The 21,403-nt window shown below is 42.3% G+C and overlaps 1 protein-coding gene across 1 annotated transcript in view; it reads right to left on the reverse strand.

Annotated features, from left to right (window-relative positions):
- Positions 1–21,403, reverse strand: part of Piwil4 (piwi like RNA-mediated gene silencing 4) — a 65,342-nt gene that overhangs the window by 11,930 nt on the left and 32,009 nt on the right. The window contains exons 10-15 of the mRNA XM_004626242.2: positions 20,755–20,872; positions 18,240–18,351; positions 11,069–11,253; positions 6,878–6,950; positions 5,346–5,546; positions 3,767–3,870 (exon numbers count right to left, since the gene is read on the reverse strand). Coding sequence (XP_004626299.1) covers positions 3,767–3,870; positions 5,346–5,546; positions 6,878–6,950; positions 11,069–11,253; positions 18,240–18,351; positions 20,755–20,872 — 793 coding nt within the window. The remainder of the gene's footprint in view (positions 1–3,766; positions 3,871–5,345; positions 5,547–6,877; positions 6,951–11,068; positions 11,254–18,239; positions 18,352–20,754; positions 20,873–21,403) is intronic.

Raw genomic sequence — 21,403 nt, forward strand, 5'->3', positions numbered from 1 at the left:
AGCTTTTTCTAAATAGGTGCTTTAGACCACTGAGCCATCTCACCAGCCCTGTTTATTTATTTGGTACAGGGTCTCACTGAGCAGCTCAGACTCATAGTGATCCTGCTGTTTCCAGCCTCCCCAGTGCAAGAATTACAGGTATGTACCACCACGCCGACTTGCAGACTCAGCACGCCCAGGGACAGGGCTGGCGTGGCCTGTGCTGCTGGGGATCAGACCCTGGTCCCTGCACCTGCCTAAGCAGGTGCGTAGTCCACCGAGCTATCTCGCCAGCAAATCCTAAAGCAGAAGTTTATAGGGATAAATGTCCACATGAAGAAAAAAAAAGGAACATTAACAATCTAACTTCATGCCTCAGAGAAGTAAAACAACAAAAAAAACAAAGTTAGCAAAGAGAAATAATAAAAGTCAGAGCAAAAGTGAGTCTAAAAAAAATTAAAAAGATGAACCGAACGGTTGTTTCTTGAAAAGGTAAAAGGACAAGGCTTGAGTTAGTGTTTAACTAATAAAAAATTGAGTAAATAAAATTGGAGATATTACAATTAATACCACATAAACTCAAAGGATTATACGTGCAACCATGCACAGTTATACGCCAACAAATTGCATAATTCATAAGAAATAAATTCCTAGAAACATTCAATCTAGTATGAATGAAGTATAAAAAAGAAAAAAAGAAAATCTGAACAATTCAGAGAAAGTAGATTGAATCAAAGCCCAAAATCTGACAGTTCCACTGGTAATTCTACTAAACATTTAAAGAAGAATAGACACAAGATTATGAAGAAAGAGGGCTGGCCAGATAGCTCAGCAGATTACAGCGCCTGCTTAGGCAGATGCAGGGACCAGGGTTTGGTGCCCGGCTTGCCCTGCTGGTCCCGCCCCCAGGGGCATGCTGAGGCTTGATTGAGACTGGTGCGGCGCTGCACACCTGTAATCCCAGCGCTTGGGAGGCTGAAAACAGGAGGAGCACTACGAGTCTGATCTGTGAGTGAGACCCTGTAGATCCTGTACTAAATACATTAAAAAATAAATTAAAAAAAAATATGAAGAGAAAGTAGTACTTCTATATGTATTTTATCAGGCCAACATTATCCTGATACGAAAGCCACACAAGGACAGTTTAAGAAAATATTTCCATAAACATGAAGAAACGATATGAAGGTCCTCAAAAATAGTACTAAGCCAAGGGGCTGGTGAGATGGCTCAGTGGTCTAAAGCACCTACTTAGAACAAACTAAGCCAAGCAAAGCACAGGGACCGCGGTTCAATCCCCCAGCACCACATGCCAGCCAGCCCCGCCCTCTGGTGGGCTGAGTTGGCCACACACAAAATAAATAAATAAATAAATAAATAAAAATAAAAAAAAATAGTACTAAGCCAAATAAACCAGCACACTAAAAAGATCATGAGGTAGAATCAAACATTACAGTGTATTTATATAAAAACAAGTTATAGTAAAACACACATTGCCATTAATCTCCCGCAAAATACTTCCCCGTCTTCAAACACACACACACTCTGTCCTTCTTGCCACTCTCTGAAGCAGGCCCAGAAGTCTCTTTCTTGCCTTTTTGTGGCTACCTCAAGGTCCTGAATTCATTCAAAGCATTTATCTTTCATAGTCATTTTGACTTTTGGGAAAGAACTGGAAGGCTGATGGTCACAGGTCTGAGGACATGCCATAATTTGACTTGACAGAAATTGCTGTAAATGTTTTCAATCTATTCAGGACACTGAGACACCCATAAAAAGGCATGGAAGAGGACTTCCAGAACTGCCTTAGAAAATGGGAAAGCTGATGAGATGTGTTGGGGGCACAGGTGTTCTGAGGGGGATTCACAGGAATGTGTCTTTTACTATAATAATTTTTGGGGGTTTGATCTGAGTTGTTTATTTGAGACAGAGTCTTGCTATATAGTGTAGGCTGGTTTCAAACTCATAACAATCCTCTTGCCTTAATGCTGGGATGACAGGCATATGCTACCACATCCAGAAATACAGTATATTTTTTAAGAGTTAACTATTCATTGTAGTTTTTTATTACACTTGATTTTAGTCAAAAAGCCAAGAAGCAATCACCATAGTTTTTTTATTGCAGGCCATATACGTGGGATGCAAAGACAGTTTAACATATGTAAATCAGTAAGTGTGATATTCCACATGAACAGAACAAAAAGAATAATCTTATCATTTTAACAAACTCATAAAAAGGACATGAAAAAAATTCAACATCCTTTCATAAAAAGAGTCCCAATAATCAGGTATAAAAAGAATACCTCAGCACAATAAACCCCATATATAAAAGCTCCACAGCTGAAGGCACTCTTGTGACTGCTAATCCAGTTATGCTGATTTCCTTGGACCAAGAAATACTCAGCACATCACTGAAGAGTGCGCTGGGGGGGGGGGTGTAGGCATGGTCTGGGGTCCTGAACAGGACCCCTTACTCCTTCCTCTCTGGCCTCCACAAAGCAGCTTCGCTCAGCCACACCCTCCAGCCAGGAAGCTGCTGCCCTGGGACCTGGCTGCCAACCAAGTATGGAATCCCCTGGAAGGTGGGCTAAGTACACCTTCCCTCCTTTAAGTTGGGTCAGGTCTTGTGTGGCAGGACAAGGAAGAGCTGTCTCTACAGTGAAAGAGCAGAATGCCTTCCCTCGAAAACCAGGAGCAGACAAGGATGCCCCCCACTTCCGCTTCTATTCAGTGGAGTACTGAAGTCCCAGACAGAGTAATGAGGCAAGGAAAACAAACAGAAGACCGCCACATCTCAAAGGAAATTATCTCCATTTGCAGACAACATGGGTATCATATACTGAAAAAAATTTAAAGGGTCCACCAAAAAACTTGTTACTAATTTTAAAAACTCAGTAAAGTGCTAGGGATGGTGGTGCAAACCTGTAATTCCAGAATTTAGAGGCTGAGGCATAAAGGTTGCCTTGAGCTCAAGGCCAGCCTGGGCTAGGTAAGTTCAAGGCCTGCTTGAACTACATAGACTCTGTCTCAAAAACATTAAAAGAAAAATCAGTAAAGTTGCAGGATAAAAATTAACATTAAGAAATAAATTGTGTTTCTATACATGATCAACTATCCTAATACGAAATTAAGAAAAAACATCTCATTTGTAATAACACAAAAAAAAAAAAAAAAACCTTAGGGATAAATTTAACCAAGGAGACAAAAAATATGTATAATGAAATCATAATCACACCAATTATACCAGGCATATGTGGAGTGCTTATTATGGGCAGTAATGTTCTAAGGACGTCACCTTACATAATTCCCATGAATGTCCAATGAAATAGCCACTATTATATCCCTATCTTATGGACAACTAGTGGGAGACACAGCTACGCTAAATAACTAGGCCTCAGTCACTAAGTGACAGACGAGAATATAACTCCAAGCAATCCTATTTCAAAGCTTAAATGCTTGAGATTCTCTATGTAAAGTACCTGGTACCCTGCCCAATACAGTACAGAAGATACTTAGAAAAGTAAATGCATAAAAATTTTTACATATCCATAATATGGGGAATATGACTGGAATACAAGCAATTGCTTACCCCAACGACTATCTAAAGCTTTTCAGCTATGTAGTACCAATATAGTCAATTACACTTTTATGTGTAAGTGTAATTCATGACATAATGCTACTGTTTAGAATGTGAGTGAAAAATATCAATTATTCCTTGCTGATATGTTCTTTAGTTGAACTACAATTAACAATCAAACTGAAGAATATATTAGGATAATTTCAAAAGTACCTGGTGACTCTGGGGTTAACACTGGCTACAAATCCAACCACCACCACTTGCTTGTTGAGTGTGTCTTTACAGATATCAATACCGACCACCATCAGGGACTTTAGCTATAAAATTAAATATGTGATGATTTAATAGGATGAAAGATCTTCCCTCAAACAATGGTGAATATGTTTTTAACAAAAAAAATCTGCAATTATTAGACTATTTAAATTTGTGTCAGGGAGACCAAGATCCAGATAAGACAGATTATTAAATCAAAAAACAGAAAGTTAAAGGTGAAGGGAAGTGTATGATACACACTTTGCTTACAGACCCACTCTAAAAGCCAGGCATATAGTGCACACCTGTAATCCCACCCAGCACCTGGGAGACTGAAGCAGAAGGACCATTGCAAGTTGGAGACCAGTCTGAACTACAAAGTGAGCTCAAGGCTTTCCTGAACTGCACAGTGAGACACTGTCTCAAAAAGGCAAGAGACAGAGACAGAGACAGCAAGAGAAAGACAGAAAGAGAAATAACTATCACCCTTTCTGGAGGGTGGGCAAGAGTCACCAGTGGCTGAGATTTAGAGAAAATGGTCTCTCTACCCCTTGCCTCTGAGAAGAAGGAATCTGAAGAGGAATCCACTTCTCTTTCCCAGGTTGCTAGGAAATCCTGATTTGGCTGGCCCTGCACCTGGGGTAGAGGGGTCCTAACTACATGTGGTCACCTGGGCCTTAGAACAAACACATCCCCCACATCTCATTCCGCACACTTCTTCCCACAGCGGACAGAGCTGGGGAAACTTTCTCAGCCCACTAATTAGGAGGTGGATATCGCTAGATTGTGGATGGTGCCAATGGATGCCTCAGGCTCTGGGGGTTGGGAGAGAGATGTGAAGCGCCCCCCTGAGGCAGCTCTCTGCTGAAACAGGTAAAGATAAAGGCCAGGAAATGCAGATTTCAAAACAGCAGCTGGAGTGATCCAAATCAAGCCCCTGCCCCCTGTCCAGCCTAAGACATACTAGATTCTCTTTCTTGAAGTGTTCTAAGTTAGCAGCTGACCTGAAGCTCCCTGAGAAGAGAGGTTGTGCCTTAACTTCCTTAAGAGTAACTCTACAGTGGCTTGTGTAATAGCAAAACCCTAGAGCCCAACGCACACACACACACACCACACCACACACACACACACACACACATACACACACACACACACAGTTTTCCCTCCATCTCTCAGGGTTCTGCATTTACACTGTTAAATATTATCAGTGAAGACGATTTAAAATAGGGGGGAGGATGTGTGTAGGTTCAAGCAAGTATCACACTATTTTAGGTAAGATACTCAAGCATCAGCAGATGGTGGTATCGGGGTTGGGGAGGGGGCACACCCAGGATAGCAAGGGCTAAAAATATTCTGGGATTGGGTGTTACTATCTCCTACTTTGATTTAAAAATCGATTGGTTGGTCATTAAAAGGACAAACTGTGGGGCCGGGGAGATGGCTCAGTGGAATAAGCGCTTCCCTGGCAAGTACAAGGCCCTGAGTTCAATCCCTGGTTCTGCAAAAAAAAAAAAAGGACCAACTGTGACAGAGCCCTCACAGGTATCTCCACGGCCCACAGCTCGCCTCCGAGCTTACAGGACATCTGCATCGTGACCTTGCTGGCAACACTCATCAGCATCCCCTGCTTCCTCAGGGTCCGAGTAAGCACACACTGGCTTGGGACTGGGCAGTCTGAACTCAAGTACTTTTTAATGGAATCATAATAGTTTTTCTGATTAGAAGGTAGAATGCACATCACCTGAAGAAAAAAACAAAACATAAAACCATTTTGTTAATGCATGGGTGCTTTGGGAAAAAAATGAACATGTGAATTTTCCAAACATTTTTTTGCCCGAGTGTCCAAGAAGCAAATATTAACATACCTACATTTCTCGTAAGCTGCCTTTAAACCACAGACAAATTCATCATTGCCACTTTAAAATGCCTTCTCGTTAGCCTTTCACCCCAATCCTGCCCACCTCCTCTTAGCTTCTCCTTTCTCCTTTCTCCCCCAAATTGACTGTCCCAACTCCCTGTTCACTAGCTCTTTTTCCTAAAGTTGGCTGGTTATCATTGGCTTCTGCAGGAGATTGACCTTGTTTATATAAAATATAGGTATAAATATTCAAGAATAATAGGGGACTATGTAACTTACCCCAAAATCGTTAAAAAATAGGAAATGATGACCGAACTACAACAAAATGTCACTAATTAAGTATTCTGGTAAGGTACATGGGAGTTCTACATACTACTCTTACAACTATTCTGTAAGTTGAGTTTTATTTAAATAAAGAGTAAGTGCATCTAAGGTGAGAATTCTCTAATACAACATCCTTTGGACATTTTGTGTCTGGCTGATAAAGAACCTGAGATTGTTAAACCTGTTTGCACGTGATCTAAACAAGAATGCTGGGTACTGAGTGGAGTCAGGAATGGAGGCATGAAGAGAAAATGCAGGCCCAGGCAAAGTCCTGTGATTTGGGGAAGGAGAGCTCAGTAGGAGAGCACGTCCAGAAAATGGAAGTGCTCGGGTTATTGTAGGAACTTGTCTGGAATGCCCACCATGACATGACCATATTTTGGTTTAGACAGCTCAAAGTAGGTTGTGTGTGCACACTCCACGTGCACAAGAACACACAGTGCTGGGGTGAGGAAACTGCTTTCCAGGGTGGTGAGGTGCACAAGGAAATGGCACTGTTACACGAAGCACAAAGAGGTGGCAAGTGGAAATGGGGTTAAGACCTAGGCCCTCCAGAGAATTCCCTAAGATACTGGAGAGAAAAATGCCCTAACACGTACAGGATGAGGTAGGAGCCAATCTCTCCTACGTCTGGAGTAACCATGACCCCCAACAAGATGGAAACGAAGCAGACACCCAAGAAGCTAAAAAAGGGGTAACAGGAAGTATGTAAAACCTTCAAACTGGAAAACAAAATATTGATGAAAACACTAACATTAATGCTTTCTGGGATTCTTTGGGTGAAATGCATAGGAATTTGTAAACATATAGGAGAGTATATTCAGATTCCTTCTTTACTGCTAATATACAGAAAAAAATACAAATTCTACATCAAAAACATCTGTACTTACCAACTGAACATCAAGATCAACATGTTGCTGGATTGCTCTAAGGAATGCAGCTGTATTTTCTTGTACTTCTATGCTACAGAGAAAGGTTAATTCCCTTGTTAGCAATATATAATCATATTGTGTTAGAAATCATACAAATGGATTTCCATAACAGATTTGCAATTTTAAGAAAATAGCATTAAAAACTGAAACTCTTTGGTTTAAAATTGTTTCCTCCCACCACTTTATTTTTTCTTTTTGGTACCAGGGATTGAACTCAGAATCTTGCATTTTCCAGGCAGGTACTTAAGCCACTGAGCTAACAAGATGAAAAAGCTACAGTCAAAATGGAACAAAGATTTAAATATTAAAACAGAAACACTACATCTTCTGGAGGAAAAATGTAGGTAGAAATCTTAAAGCTGTAGGCATAGGTAGAGAGCTCATGAACAAATCCCAAACTGCACAGGAAATACTTCAAAGAATCAGTAACGTTATGAAACGTTCTGCACTTCAAAACAAATCTCCAACAGAGTAAGAGCAAAAACAACAAGCCGGAAAAAAATTATAGCCAACTGTCCCTCAAAGGGCTTCTATCTAGAACATAGAAAGAATTAAAAAAACTGAACCCCCCAAATTCAAAGACCCAATCTAAAAATGGGCATCTGAGATGAATATACACCTCTAAGAGGAAGAAATACAAATGGCAAGTAAATACATGAAAAAATGTTCAACATCATTGGTCATTCAAGAAATACAAATTAAAACAACACCGAGATTCCATCTCATCCCAGAAAGAATAGCTAACATCAAGAAGTCAGCCAATAATGAATGCTGGAGGGGCTGTCAAGAAAAAGGAACCTTTCTGTACGGTGGGAGTGCAGACTGGTACAACCACTGTGGAAATCAGTGTGGAGATTGCTTCAAAAGCTAGAATTGGAGGTCCCATTCAAGCCAGCTATTCTCCTCCTGGGTACTTTTCCAGAAGAACTGAAAGCCTCACATCACAGCAATATATGTGCACCCATTCTTATAGCAGCTCAATTTGTTATAGCTAATCCTGGAAACAACCCAGATGCCCATCATCTGAAGAATGGATAAGGAAGATGAGCTATTTTTACACAATGGAGTATTATTCAGCTATAAAAACATGATAAATTTGAGTCTTTTGTCAGTAAATGGTTGCAACTAGAGAAAAAAGGTTTTTTTCTTTTTTGTATTTTAGGGAAGGGTCTATAGGGTGTGAAGGGTCTCACTATTAGATCAGACTATTAGACTCGTAGTGATCTAGCTGTTTACAGCCTCCCAAGAGCTGGGACTACAGGCACACCACCACGCCCAGTCTCAACTGCCATCTCAGCGTGCCTTGGGGACAGGGCTGGCACCACAGGCCCAGGGATCATACCCCGACCCCTGCCCCTGTTTGTAGGCACTTGAATCCACAGAACATACTCTTAAGTGAAATCAATCAGACCTGCATGTGCAAACATCATATTATCTTCTTAGTGTGAGAACCTGGAAGAAAAAAAATGGAATCTGAAGGATACAACAGACACTGGAAAACGGGAATGAACTTACTCAAAAGGGGAGAGTTACTGATTTGAGGAGGACAGGAGAGGGAGGGGGGGAAGAGATTTATCTAGGAATGTAAGCAGGGCGGTTTGCACAACTGTACTGTGCATTTCTACTGGTCTGTGGAAAGAAGTTAGTGCTTTAATTTGTTTCATCTCCTTCCTTTCAATTGTCCTTTTTCTCTTCTTAATTTCTTACACAGTTCTTTCTTTTTTTCTTTTTTCTTCCAATTTTACATGCATGTATCTGATAATATGAATAACTGGTTGGAAGACAATACTGTATTACAACAAATACTATAAAATTCATATTATTTGTTAAGTGAGAATCTGTATCACTTGTAATTTTTTGTTTTAATTCTAAATTGTACTATCTTTAAAAGAAAAAAATTAAAAATATTAAATCATTTCCTACTGTAAGGTATGCCCAAAACAATCATGTTTAATATATAAATCATTTGGTGGCAAATAAAATTTCCTCATTTGTATACAAATCCTTCAATTAATATTTCTGTTGTTCAAAACAAGATCAAAAATGAACTTTTGAAACCAAAAATCTCAAAAATCAAAAGTCTGAAACAGGGTTCAAATTAAAGCAAGAGTAAGACTTCTCGAATATGAATATGAAAATTGTTTTAAATCTCAGGAATTATAAGTTTAGTAAAGCCACAATATTCAACTAATATGCATGTTTCAGGAAGAACGTCTTTCTTTTCCTTTTTTCCCTGGTTTTGTTTTTCACCCTTAACGATAGCTTATTTGGATGCTGGAACATCAAGCTTTAATCAGTTGATCAGTAACTAAACATTCATCAATTATGTAGTATTTTATTAGGGGCCAGGGGCTCAAGAAATTACTCCCACAGCTAGACAACTGTGAATCTGGTTTCTCTACGTAAGATCAGCCTCTGGCGCACAACTGGACCTGCCTCCACAAAACCAGCGGCCTTGTAAAGCCTGCCCAGCGGGCGGCAGGAGGACTGAGGCCTGCTGCTGATTCCAAAAGCTGCACGGAGAGCGCACACAACTGCCTAGGCCCAACATTTCTGACTTCAGTTCAAATTCTTGCACCCCAATTCAAGCCATTCTTATTATCTATTCCTCCCAAAATCACCAGGTACTGCCTTAGATGAGAGAAGCTGTGCATATAATTCTAACAGGTAAATGAATACCTCATAGGAAAGAAAAAAGAACAAATTAAATGTGGGTTTTCTAATAAAGGAGTCCAAAGGGCTGGCCAAATAGATCAGCTGATTAAAGCGCCCACAAGCAGGCACAGGGGTTGGGGGTTCAATCCTGGGGCGCGCGGAGATGGCAACTGAGACTAGGCGTGGTGGCGTGTGCCTGTAATCCCAGCTCTTGGGAGGCTGTAAACAGGCAGATCACTACGAGTCCAATCTAGTAGTGAGACCCTGAACACCCTGTAGACCCTTCCCTAAAAAATTAAAAAAAATAAAAAATAAAAAAAAAAGGAGTCCAAACCCAGAACTCAGACATGGCTTGTTCCTAATATTCATGCGAAAGCTGATACAGACCCCTTTCATAATTTCTTCCTGTTTCACTAGCTCATGGGTTAAGAGAAACTGGGGCAGAGGAAACTTGGACCAAGAGACTTGTTAATGGATTTGGTAAGCGGAGAATTCTAAACTCTACAACTAAAACTTTGGGAATAGTTACAGTTTTCAATGACACTTGTGCTGCTGATCTAATTAATTAGTAACCGTGTGTTTAAACAGTAACTGCCCACTTTGCCAATTCGCACATCTGCACCTCCTCAAAGAAAAAGAAGGAATCGTTTGTTCTTTCTAAACATGTAAAATTCAAGGAAACGAGGAACTTCACAGCTTCTATATAGCACCATAGTGTTCAGTTTTCAGCACGATTATACAGACATGTGTCTACTAAAATCACATCTCTAGCACCCCAGCAGCTGGCTAAGCATACAGAACACAACAAATGCTCCAGGAATAAATAGATGACTGTGGTTTTATCAGCAGCCTAAATGATTAATCTTGCTAAACTAACAAAATCAGAAAAAAAATTATATTTCTTTTTCATTAAAGTTTGAAGCTTACAGCTGGGAGACAGCTTGGTGGCATAAGAACCTACCTGGCCATCACAAGGTCCTGAGTTTGATCCATGGTACCAAAAAATTTTTAAAAGTTTAAAGCATAAAATCTATAAAGTCAGGAAATAGAAATTTAAGTTTTAATCTTTTTGCTCTTAAGTTTTATAAATAACTGATATAAAGGAAGTAAGGAAAAAATTAGGAAGCCTATATAGACCTTTACAATTTTATACCCAGTACTGAAAAAGAGTCTCAGGTAATGTGACAACTTGAAACACTATGATCACAATGCTTTACACAGATGAATGGAAAATATATTTTGGCTTTATAAAAATTTTGTTACAATATTTATAGCTCTTTAGCACTTTAGAGTAGAAGACATTACTGAGATGAAGCTTTTGCAGGTAAGAGCCATTATTTTCTTCCTTTTAACCAACTCTAATTAATGTTTGTTTTAAAGTGCAGTGTAAGCTGGGGATATAGCTCAGTGGCTTAAGCGCCTGCCTAGCAAGTGCAAGGTCCTGAGTTCAATCCCTGCCACAGAAAACAAAATTAAAGGGCAGTATATGCTCACATTTTTGGGTATTCCACATTAAATCCCATGGAACTTCCAACTCTTCTCAAGCAGCTCAGAAAGTCCTCAGTCACTTTTTCAGCTCTGTTACTACATATAACCAACCATTTATTCAAAGATTGCACATTTAAAATCTTGAAAGTTCGCATATCCTTGGTCCAGTTAGCGGCAGACATCGGTTGACACTGAGAAGAGTATCAGAAGCACATTTATTGAGCAAGCAATTAAAGACAGTGAGCACATGGCCAACGCTTGTCACAAAACAATGATTTAAGGCAGTTTGCTAGTCACAGTCTTTAAAAACACAGAGCAAACACTGCTCATCTGAACAGAACACACGTGCTCCCAGGGAGTGGAGGCATCTGGGACCATCCCAGGTTTGCCAAGCCCTAGACACAGAACTTTACGTAACATCTAACAGGCATCTGCTCTGTGCAAAAAATGGTGTCTGACTCAAAGACGTATGAGGTTCATTTCCAGCTGTAAAAATCTATAGCCTTTTATAAATGGCTCAGGCTGTCCAGGTTGGTTGCCTTACTTTAGGCAAACTGATATCTCAAACAGAAAATGATGACTCCTGACACTCCCGGTCATACTACTCATCTTGAGAAGCCCTACAGGGAAGATCAAACTATATATTAAGCTAGGAATAGCTATCTGAGGGGCAAAGATGAGGTCAGGACACAACAGTTCTCCCCTCTTGGACAGTTCTCAGTCAACTAAGAAAATAAAGTTCCTTTTTTAAAAAAAAACTCTGATTTGTTTTTCTCTTTTGAATTTCTTATAACTCTTTTGTCATTGCTTTTTCTTTAAATGAATCTTACATATTTATATCTGAACAACTAATTTAAGGATAGCATCGGCAAAATGGCCGCTGGGGCCTACTTTCTTCGCAGATAGATCTGACATCCACGCAAGGAGCAGCTGCAGCACACAGAAGCCTTCCGGGATCTCAAGGGTCTCACTATGCAATTTGGGCTGGCCTTGTGCTTACCAACTCTCCAGGTTGGTCTCAAATTCACAGAGATCCTCCTGGCTCAACCTCCCGAGTGCTGGGATTACAGACATGCACCACCATGCCCGGTTGGTTCCAGGCCCTCACGGTGAGCACCTGCATCCGGGGACGAGACAGTCCAGCTGGATATCTGGGGCAGAGACTGCACGGCATGTGGGGCTGGGGAATCACACTTGGGTCCTCGTGCTTGCCAGGTCCAGAGAGTCATCTTTGGAAATCTGGGACACCCTGACCAGGTCACTTACATTCAGGCTTGGATGGATCTTGCTGATGACCCTCTGAAATGGCGCAAGGGTTGGTGTTCCAGATGCCATCCCCAGACGACCGGCCAATCCCACATGGTCTCACTGGCAGTTCCAACTGATAAGAAGTGGCTGTGACCCTTGACCATCACCTTCAGAACCTGCTCGTTCTGCCTGCCACCCAGTACACAGGGAAGGATCTACAGGGTGTTCAGGGTCTCACTACTAGATCAGACTCGTAATAATCTGCCTGTGCTCAGCCTCCCAAGAGCTGGGATTACAGGTCTATTCTGGGAACTCTGTCTACTGATGATTTATCGATAGTGTACCAAGCCTCCTTGCAGTCTTACAAGGAAGCAAGGTCACAGAAAGTTGAAAAGAATAATCTTCTACATTTAGTTTTACATTAACTCATTACACAATCCTCCTGCCTCGGCCTCGTGAGTGTTGGAATGACAGAACCGGGGATTGAACTCAGGCCCTTGCACTTGCCAGCCAAGTGCTTACTCTACTGAGCCATCTCTCCGGCCCCTGAGACTGCTTTTCAAAAAACAAGACTACTCAGCAACCAGAAGTCTTAGGCAAAGAATTGCTATGAATTTGAAGCTATCCTGGGCTACATAGTGTGTTTAAGACCAGCCTGGACTACACAGGGAGGCCCTAATTCAAACCAACTGACTGACCGAATGACCGACCAACTGACTGACCAAACAACCAAAAAAACTCCAATACTGCTCAAGAATCAGATATGCAGAGTCACTAATGAGCCCTAATTCACCACAGTTTAAGTGGGCACCTGTACTGGGACTCCTGATTTCATTTATTTATTTTTGTATTTTAAGGAAGGGTCTACAGGGCATTCAGGGTCTCACAACTAGATCGGACTCATAGTGATCCACCTGTTTACAGCCTCCCAAGAGCTAGGATTACAGGTGCGCACCACCATGCCCAGTCTCAATTGCTGTCTCTGCGTGCCGTGGGGGTGGGGTCAGTGTGGCAGGTCCAGGGACTCCTGATTTCAATTAGACTCATAATAGGAGTGATCTTTATAGGGCTATGACAGTCAGGCTCTTGATAGTCTATTTTTTAAAAAATATTTTCTTTTTTTCTCTCTTTTTAAAAATGAATTTTAATGAGAAAGAAATAGTAATGAGACAGTTTCAAAACAGGTTAGGAGGACCTGTTTTGAAATAATTCATACATGGCATATTGTTGTCTTTGTAGTAGTTATTCAGAGTATAAGATGCAGACATGATATCTTGTCTAAATACTGTTAGTATAAATCTTTCTTCTCATTGAACTAAGTAGCTGTATATCTATCCTATTTTGTATATATATATATTTTTTTTTCACTACAAAATGGTCCTTCTTTTATGTCCCCTTTTTTGTTTTGTCAGAGATGGGTATTCCATTGCCATTCAAATATTGTAGGTGCTTGTTGGTAGTCTATTTAATAGCTCTCTTCACCATGCTTTTTCCTCCACGGGAAGTGTGGAGATAAAACTTAGAAAACTCACAGATAATAACATGGAAAAATAATATCTATAACTGCTGGATCTCTCACAGTCCACTGTAGTGGATTGCTAACTGGTGGTCAACTTGTTACACCCAGGTGAATGCTGGGTGTGGAGGCCTATGTGAGGATTATTGGCAGCAACATAAGAGACAGAACTGGAGAAGTTGAGAGGCTGTTAGGGGTGTTGTTTGGAGAAACTGTTGGAGCTGTTGGAAGCTGCTGGTTCTCTTGGGCTATTCTGCTGGAGCATCTTATCATGCCGGCTTTCCTGATGAACTTCACTGTTCTCATTGGAGGAAGAACTCAGGACTGACTTGTCACTGAGAATGGCTATGGTTCATTTAGGGGCTGTGGTCCTCATCTTGAGCATTACTTCCTTGCTCGACAGGGGAAGATGGTGCACAGTTCAGTCTCCTGGAGAAGCTTGTCACAGTGGCTTTCCTAATGGGAACTCAGCTTTCCTTATCACTGGAGTTCAGGACCTCGCTGTTACCGAGAACGGCTGTGGTACATTTCTTTGGGGGAACTCTGATGCTAACCTTGAGCATCACTTCCTGGCTCCAGTTTAGATCCTTCAGCCTGCTGGCACAGACTTTCTAGTTTCCACCACTGACCTTTGGGCATTTCTAGCGCAGATTGCTGAAGTGTACCTGCATGAGACATTGTTATGGGCTCTAGGACTCCAGCTAGACTCATGGAAGGCATTTTTATGAGCTCTAGGTCTTCAGCTGGACTCATTCAGAACACTACTGTGTGATCCAGGCCCCCAGTTGCTTCTTTGGTCTTTCATGTGTGGACAAATTTCCTGCACTCTTTGTATATGATTCTTTGGGTGACTGATTATAAAATAATCATATCAAATGTGTTCTGCTTTGTATAGTTGCCCTTTGTAAAAACCCCAAACCATGACATCAACCTTCTAAAACAAACAAGTAAATATTGTGACCTACTCCTTGTTAAAAAAAAAAAAGCATCATGTAATACAGCAACCACTGTTGAATTCCTATTACTTTGTTTAGTGAAATTTTGTATCATTTCTAAATTTTTTCTATCACTATTTTATATTCTTTTAAAAAAATTAAAAAACTAAAGAAAAAGAAAATCAAGTTCCATAACTGAAGTAGGGGGGACTTTAGACTGGAAACTAGCACTATGCTTTTATTAAGGGCTTGAGATACGGGGGGCCCTCAGGTTCTGACTGGCCTCACATACTGGAGACCAGCATTATGCTTTTATTAAGGGCTTGAGATACGGGGGGCCCTCAGGTTCTGACTGGCCTCACATATGAACAACCTGGGGCACGACCACAGTATGAGTTTTAATTCACAATCTTGAGTTATGCCACAAATGCTGGCTGTGCAGTTGTAAACGAAGACTCATGGTGCTAGAAAAGTATACATAAGCATACCTCGCATCAGCCTGATGCCAGAGGCACGTGTCTGTGGACACGATTCTGGTCAGAGCTTTGTATAATCGCCATGATTACCACTATTAGAATGGCACTGAGAAAGCTGGGAAAGAAGCCAAGCAAAGGGAAGGTAGAGAAAGCAATCACAATAGAAAAAAACACCATGAAAGAAAACACAGAAACAGACAACCTTAGATCAGCTTCTAGTTCTGAAAACTTTGGGCCCAGTGAGCCAGAGGCAGGTCCTGATGGGCTACAGACTCTCCCAAGAGGAGAAAAGACATGGGGAGCCAGATTCCTGATATCCTTATGGAAGGGGACTCTCCTTCCCAGCAATAACCAACTTCATTTTATCCTCCCTTCCTGCAAGCCAAAGGTTCACCGTGAATGGTGAACTAGGCTCATTTTCTAACTCTTCGGTGACTACACTAGGAAAATTACTGGCGCTTCTGGCAAATCACACACATTATACAATGCTTTTAATTATGAAAAGGTTAGTTAAGGTGTGTTTTGGGAGGATCAGAATGCATCGTATTTTCATTGTTTCTTGTGGGAAAAATAGTCTTGACTTACAACTAACTTGAGTTACAACCAGCCACTACAACACAATGGGCTCAGAATGCAAAGGTCCACTGTAAATGAAATTTTTTTAGCTTTAGTAACCAGGAAGGTTCTCTATTAGAATTAAATGGAAGTACATGCTGACCCAATCTCTTACTACTCAGAGTGTTTTTCTGTGGACCAGTAGCATGAACTGTTGGGAGCCTGTCAGAAATGGAGAGTCCTGGGCCCTGCCCTGGATCCAATGGATCAAAATCCGCATGCAACAAGTTTCCCAGGTGATGCACACAAGAATTAATGTTTATGAAGCATTCTAAAGCCCTTGAAGCCTGTGGCTCAGGGAAGTTAGGAGCCAACTGGCAGCAGTGACAGCGTTAGAATGCTAGTAGTCTGCTGCTGCTGCCGGAGCACTTGTCACCAATAGCTCTGACTTCCAGCCCTCAGCCACTTTCGTAATGCCTTTCCTCAGGTGACTGGGCTAGAACCAGGCTGCTGGCGGAGACCTCAGCATGAGAATAAAAGGGAAGGGCTGGCTGGCCCTCTATGAACAGTTCCTTCTGGGACAAAGGTTTGTTCCCATACATTCCAGCCACTGTGAAGACAGTCATAAGCCCTCCTGCTCAAAAAACACTGCATGGATTTGTCTAGGGAGCCAGCAAAGAGACCAAACAATGTGCCTATAAACTTGTAGTTTTAATCCGTTCCTAGGAACTAATTTTAATTGTTTTTAAATTGGTCATGAAACTAATGACACTCTTTTAGCTCTTACTACCTCTAGGTGGCAGGCTTTTCCTTTTTTGTTTGTTTGTTTTTGTGTGTTTGGTACAGGGTCTCACTAGGCAACTTGGACTCACAGTGATCCTCCTGTTTTCAGCCTCCTCAGTGCTGGGGTTGCAGGTTTGTACCACCACTCCTAGACTGGTAGCTGGCTCGGCGTAACCCGGGGCAGGGCTGGTGCAGCATGTGACGCCTGGCATCAGACCCTCGTCCCTGTGCTTGCCTAAGCAGGCACTCAGTCCGCTGAGCTCTTTCATTTGCCCAGTTTTTCCATTTTAATGCCTCTCTCCTTGGCAGCAGTAGTGAACCTATGGCACTCACACAGTGGTTGGCTGCTTGCATCATCAAAAGCTCCAAAAGGTTTGCCAGGACTGTCCTAAGGAGATTTATTTCTATTGCAAAAAAATGCAAAAGAGAAAACAAAACAAACATTTTTGGTAAGTATTTACCAAAAATAATGATCCAGAATGAGATGGGTCTGTTTGGTTGTTACTGACAAGTTCTTACGATGTAGTCCAGGCTGACCTTGAGTTCATGAGGTAGCCCAGGCTGGTCTCAAACCTGTGGCAATCCTCCTGCCTCAGCCTCCAAACTTCTGGAATTAAGAGGTGTGCACTACCACACCCAGCAGATCATCTTAAGTGTTTTAAGTGTATGGATCTGAAACTAAACTTCTCTTTACTGACCAAAGTCAGGGCCCCAGCGCAGGGCTACATTATAGTGCTTAACAGAGTTTGTTTTGAAAAGTAACTTTCCTCGCAATTTCCCCAGTAAACGTTTTGGTAATTTTGGTAGATTATCAGGAAAAAAAGACCAAAAACCCTTCCCTCTGGCCCAGGACGCCTTCAGCGCTCACCTGTGCTGCACTGACGCCCTGGTTCTCAAACTCAAGTTTTCCCACGTTTCTGGTCGCAAACTGAGGTGGCCAACTGAAAAGCCCATTGGTGAGGGTCATGCTGACCTCACGGGAGGGTGCGTTAAGTCTGCGTACCGAGGCATCACTGTATTTTAGACAAACTGTTTTGTGGTAACAAAGAGAACATTTTTAAAAATGAAATGTAACTGGCCCCAAAAACTGGGAAAAAGGGAAGAGCAGCATACAGTGTCTGCCTACACAGGTTCCTGTCTGAAGTGGACGCCTGGCGGCTGCCTCCCCCAGCATGGGCACGCCTCTGTCCAGGTGCTGTGTCTGGATACAAGTTCTCTATAGATTTCTTTAGTCTTATGACAAATGGCCAGCACTGTCTTTTGAAAGATTAAAAGGCAAGTGACAGAACAAAACCAATTCTGACATCAGGAAACATAGTTTGTTATGGTTGCCTTTCACCAGCTTCACAAACTTCCTCAGGTAACTGGCTTTAAGTTGTGAGAGAGAATAGCAGCCAGTACGGCGGACATGTCTTAATCGCAAAGGTTTTAAATGCTGTTGTCTAAGGGACCTAAATCACACTCACTGGGTGCCGGTAAGTCCACGAAGGTCAACTCACACTTGCCAGGAAGTCAGAGGGACCAAAGGTCTTCAGACAAAGGGAAGGCAAGGGCATGGCCCTGGAGGAACCAAATGAATATGGCAATCCTCCCAGCATCCTCGTAAACGACCAAACTGACATCACGTAAATAATTTCAAGGGGCAGTGACTCCGTAACACTTACCACATGCCCTTGCATTAGTATCTTTTCTGCAGGCATAACCCGGCCTGTGAGAGACGCTTGGCTTCCAAGGAACAGTCCCCAGGTCTCCAGCTCAAAACGAGCACCCTTGTTTCTGTTAATAGAATTGTTTTAAGTTGTTAAAGTGATTATTTTCTAAACAATTTTAATCACTAAAAATAAAACTATAACTCACTGAATTATTTAGGAGGTGAGTCTATCTCCTGGATTCTGGGGTTCCATTTCTATTAACTCTTTATTGGTGGTGTTGCTTTCCTGCCTAAAAGAATGGTGCAACAACTGTGCCACCTTGGGCCACGCAGGGCTTGGGAAAGGCTTCTGCTGCGGCACATGGCTGGAAGAGCGGGCCTGGGAGCCAGGAGCCAGGCACCTGGGCTGTCTCCCAAGGCCATATGATAACATATGGCCTGGAGCAAACTATAAACCTTCTAAAGCCTTAGCTTCCTTACTAGAAAAAGTGTAAGGGTAAAAAAAATAACTATTTCACTGAGCTGATATGAAAGGTAAACGAGAATATATGAAATGCGCTTACCCTAGTGCCTGGCACGTGCGTTCAACAAACGTGCAATACTATCTTTTTTTGTTTGTTTTTCTGAGGCAGTGTCTCACTGTGCAGTCCAAGCTGGCCGTGACCTAACCAGGGAGACCCGCTGATTCTTCTCCCTCCTCCTGTGGACTGCTCGGATGGCAGGCACGTGGCATCACGTCCAACAAATACACTGTCACTCTAATAACCACCTTGCTAACAAGAAGATACTTGGGACCCTCTGGACGTGGAAAGGTCTTCTGGGAACACTGAATTCACTGGTCTGGAAGTGGATGGAACATGATAAAGGGGGTAATGAAAGGGCTCACCCTTCTACGGGTTCACGGGACAGACACTGGAGTTGGAAGACCACGAAAAGGGTATTAGAATTAGCAATAGGAAGTCTTTCATGTTTGTGTAGAACTCTAAGTTTGCAACTTAGTAAGACTTACTCATACTTTATGTTTTACCTCAAACATAACATGATTTCTATGAGCTCCTTGAGAGTGGCACGTGTACTGATTTGTCACATGTCCTATACAGTGCCCAGCCACACCAAGCCAGAAAAGGACACTGATGAGACCGAGCCTTGTATTTCCTTACTATGGCTCTGCCTCCTTTTTCAGAGAGCTCTAGCCTTTTATCACTGTCACCCAGTACCAGCTCGTTATCCCTGTCATTACCGAGATTATGTATCTTGGCTGGTAACACTGAATTCTTTTACTTAATGATTTTGTTTCAGATACTGTCTTCCCAAGATGAGGTGGGTGAGACTATCAATGGTCAGGAAAAGAGCAGGAGGTAACTAGTATTACTGAAAGTAGCTGTGGCTGCATCAGTGCATTAAGCCACAGTCCAGTGTAAGAGGACAAACCAGAATCTCCTCTCGAGGTGCAAGTCAGCGGATGTCCAGAAAAACCAAGAAAAAGTATATCCATAAAATGGAAAACTATGAAGCCTCTGGCACGACAGAGATTAACATTTATCATATGGAAATGTTCAAGAAAATCCTTTAAGTAAAAATAAATTACAAAATATGATATAGTACAATGTCATTTTCCTAAAAAAAGGGGGGGACGTATTCAATTACAAATATCTGAAAAAACATAAAATTCATTCAGTTATGAACTATTTATTTAATGAACAGTTACTGAATTCTCTCTCTTTTGTTTTACTTAATAAAGGTCCACTTTCATGGGCTACTATTTGGAAAAGTTTAAAGGAAAGTGATCATTTTACAACAATGTGGCCCAACAGAAAAGAAAAGCCACAAATACTATTTTAAATGTTTTAGTAGTTCTATACAGATGGTGAATTTGATTCATCCTAAATGGAAAAGCTTCAGCTGTGGGCAAAATAAACAGGCAGTGGAGCTGCAGACCGCCTCAAAGCCATATTAAAAAGTAACAAATGACTTACTTATAAATATATTTTATTTCACCTAACGTACTCAAAATGTTATCAATCCGCGACTTGTCATTAGCCACACTTCCAATGCCCAGTGGCCACGTGGGGCTGCAGTGTGAGAAGGCAGCGCATTAGGGAGTCAGAAAGGAAAGCCAAAAGCTCGTGTCCCAGCACAGGTTGCAGCAACTGTCCTAACGGAGAGCAGGGACACGCCCTAAGAGGACGCATCGAATTAGAGACTATGGCAGGGGTTGCCTGAAGTCCCGCGAGCTAAGCCGCTGTAGCAGACCCATCTCGGGCCTGACCGTGGCCTGGGAGGCTTTCACAGCATTTTATCTCTGTTGGCTCCACTGGCGGGGGTGGTTCGAATACAACCCTTACCTACATTCCGCGGTTTACCCCAGCTTCAGTGTGCCAAAGAGCCGAGAGCAGAGCGGTCTAGCTGCAGCCTGGCCCTCACCACTATGCAGCGTACCGCCCGAGCTTGACACAGCTCCTTTAATTCTGTGCGCCGGCCTCAGCCTTGCCTCAGAGCACATGCAGGCTCAGCAAAGCACTCGATACCTCTGCATGTCGTCCACGAGTCTGGCCAGGCGCTGCTGCCGGTCCAGAGGACCCAGACGCGTTTCTTCAGCCACAGCCTTCATCAGGTGGAAGTCAGAGGCTGCCTGACCGGCCAGGCCTGTGAGGCGCAAGGAAAGCGGTGTGGGAAAGCGAAGTGCAACGGAAGCCCGCTCGCTCGTCGCAAGTACCGCTGCAGCTTCTCCATTTGAACTGCCTCACACTCACCATCAGAGCAGCACCAAAAGAAGAGCGAGCTGCCCGCACCCGTGTTTACAGGACAGCCACCAAGTAACAGGTAACGTTGCGTGGAGTGGTGCAAGTTAATAACCCTGCACACTCAACACATTGCCACACAGGACAGCCACCAAGTAACAGGTAACGTTGCGTGGAGTGGTGCAAGTTAATAACCCTGCACACTCAACATGTTGCCATTTCAATGTGGGACCAGCACCAAGACTCAGGTATCTGGGTAGTTTTCTTGTTTAAATACTAAGCCTCTGAAATCTGGTTGGTATTCCCACTTGGAACACAGGCCCCTCCAATTCTCAATGGAGCAAGTCATATGGCCATTGCTTAGTAAACTCATGTAACTAGGGACTACCATGATTGTGCAGGAAAAAATAAAGTTAGGTATGAGTATCTCTCCCTC

Source organism: Octodon degus, unplaced genomic scaffold (assembly GCF_000260255.1).
Source record: "Octodon degus isolate 3935 unplaced genomic scaffold, OctDeg1.0 scaffold00012, whole genome shotgun sequence".
Lineage (NCBI taxonomy): Eukaryota > Metazoa > Chordata > Mammalia > Rodentia > Octodontidae > Octodon > Octodon degus.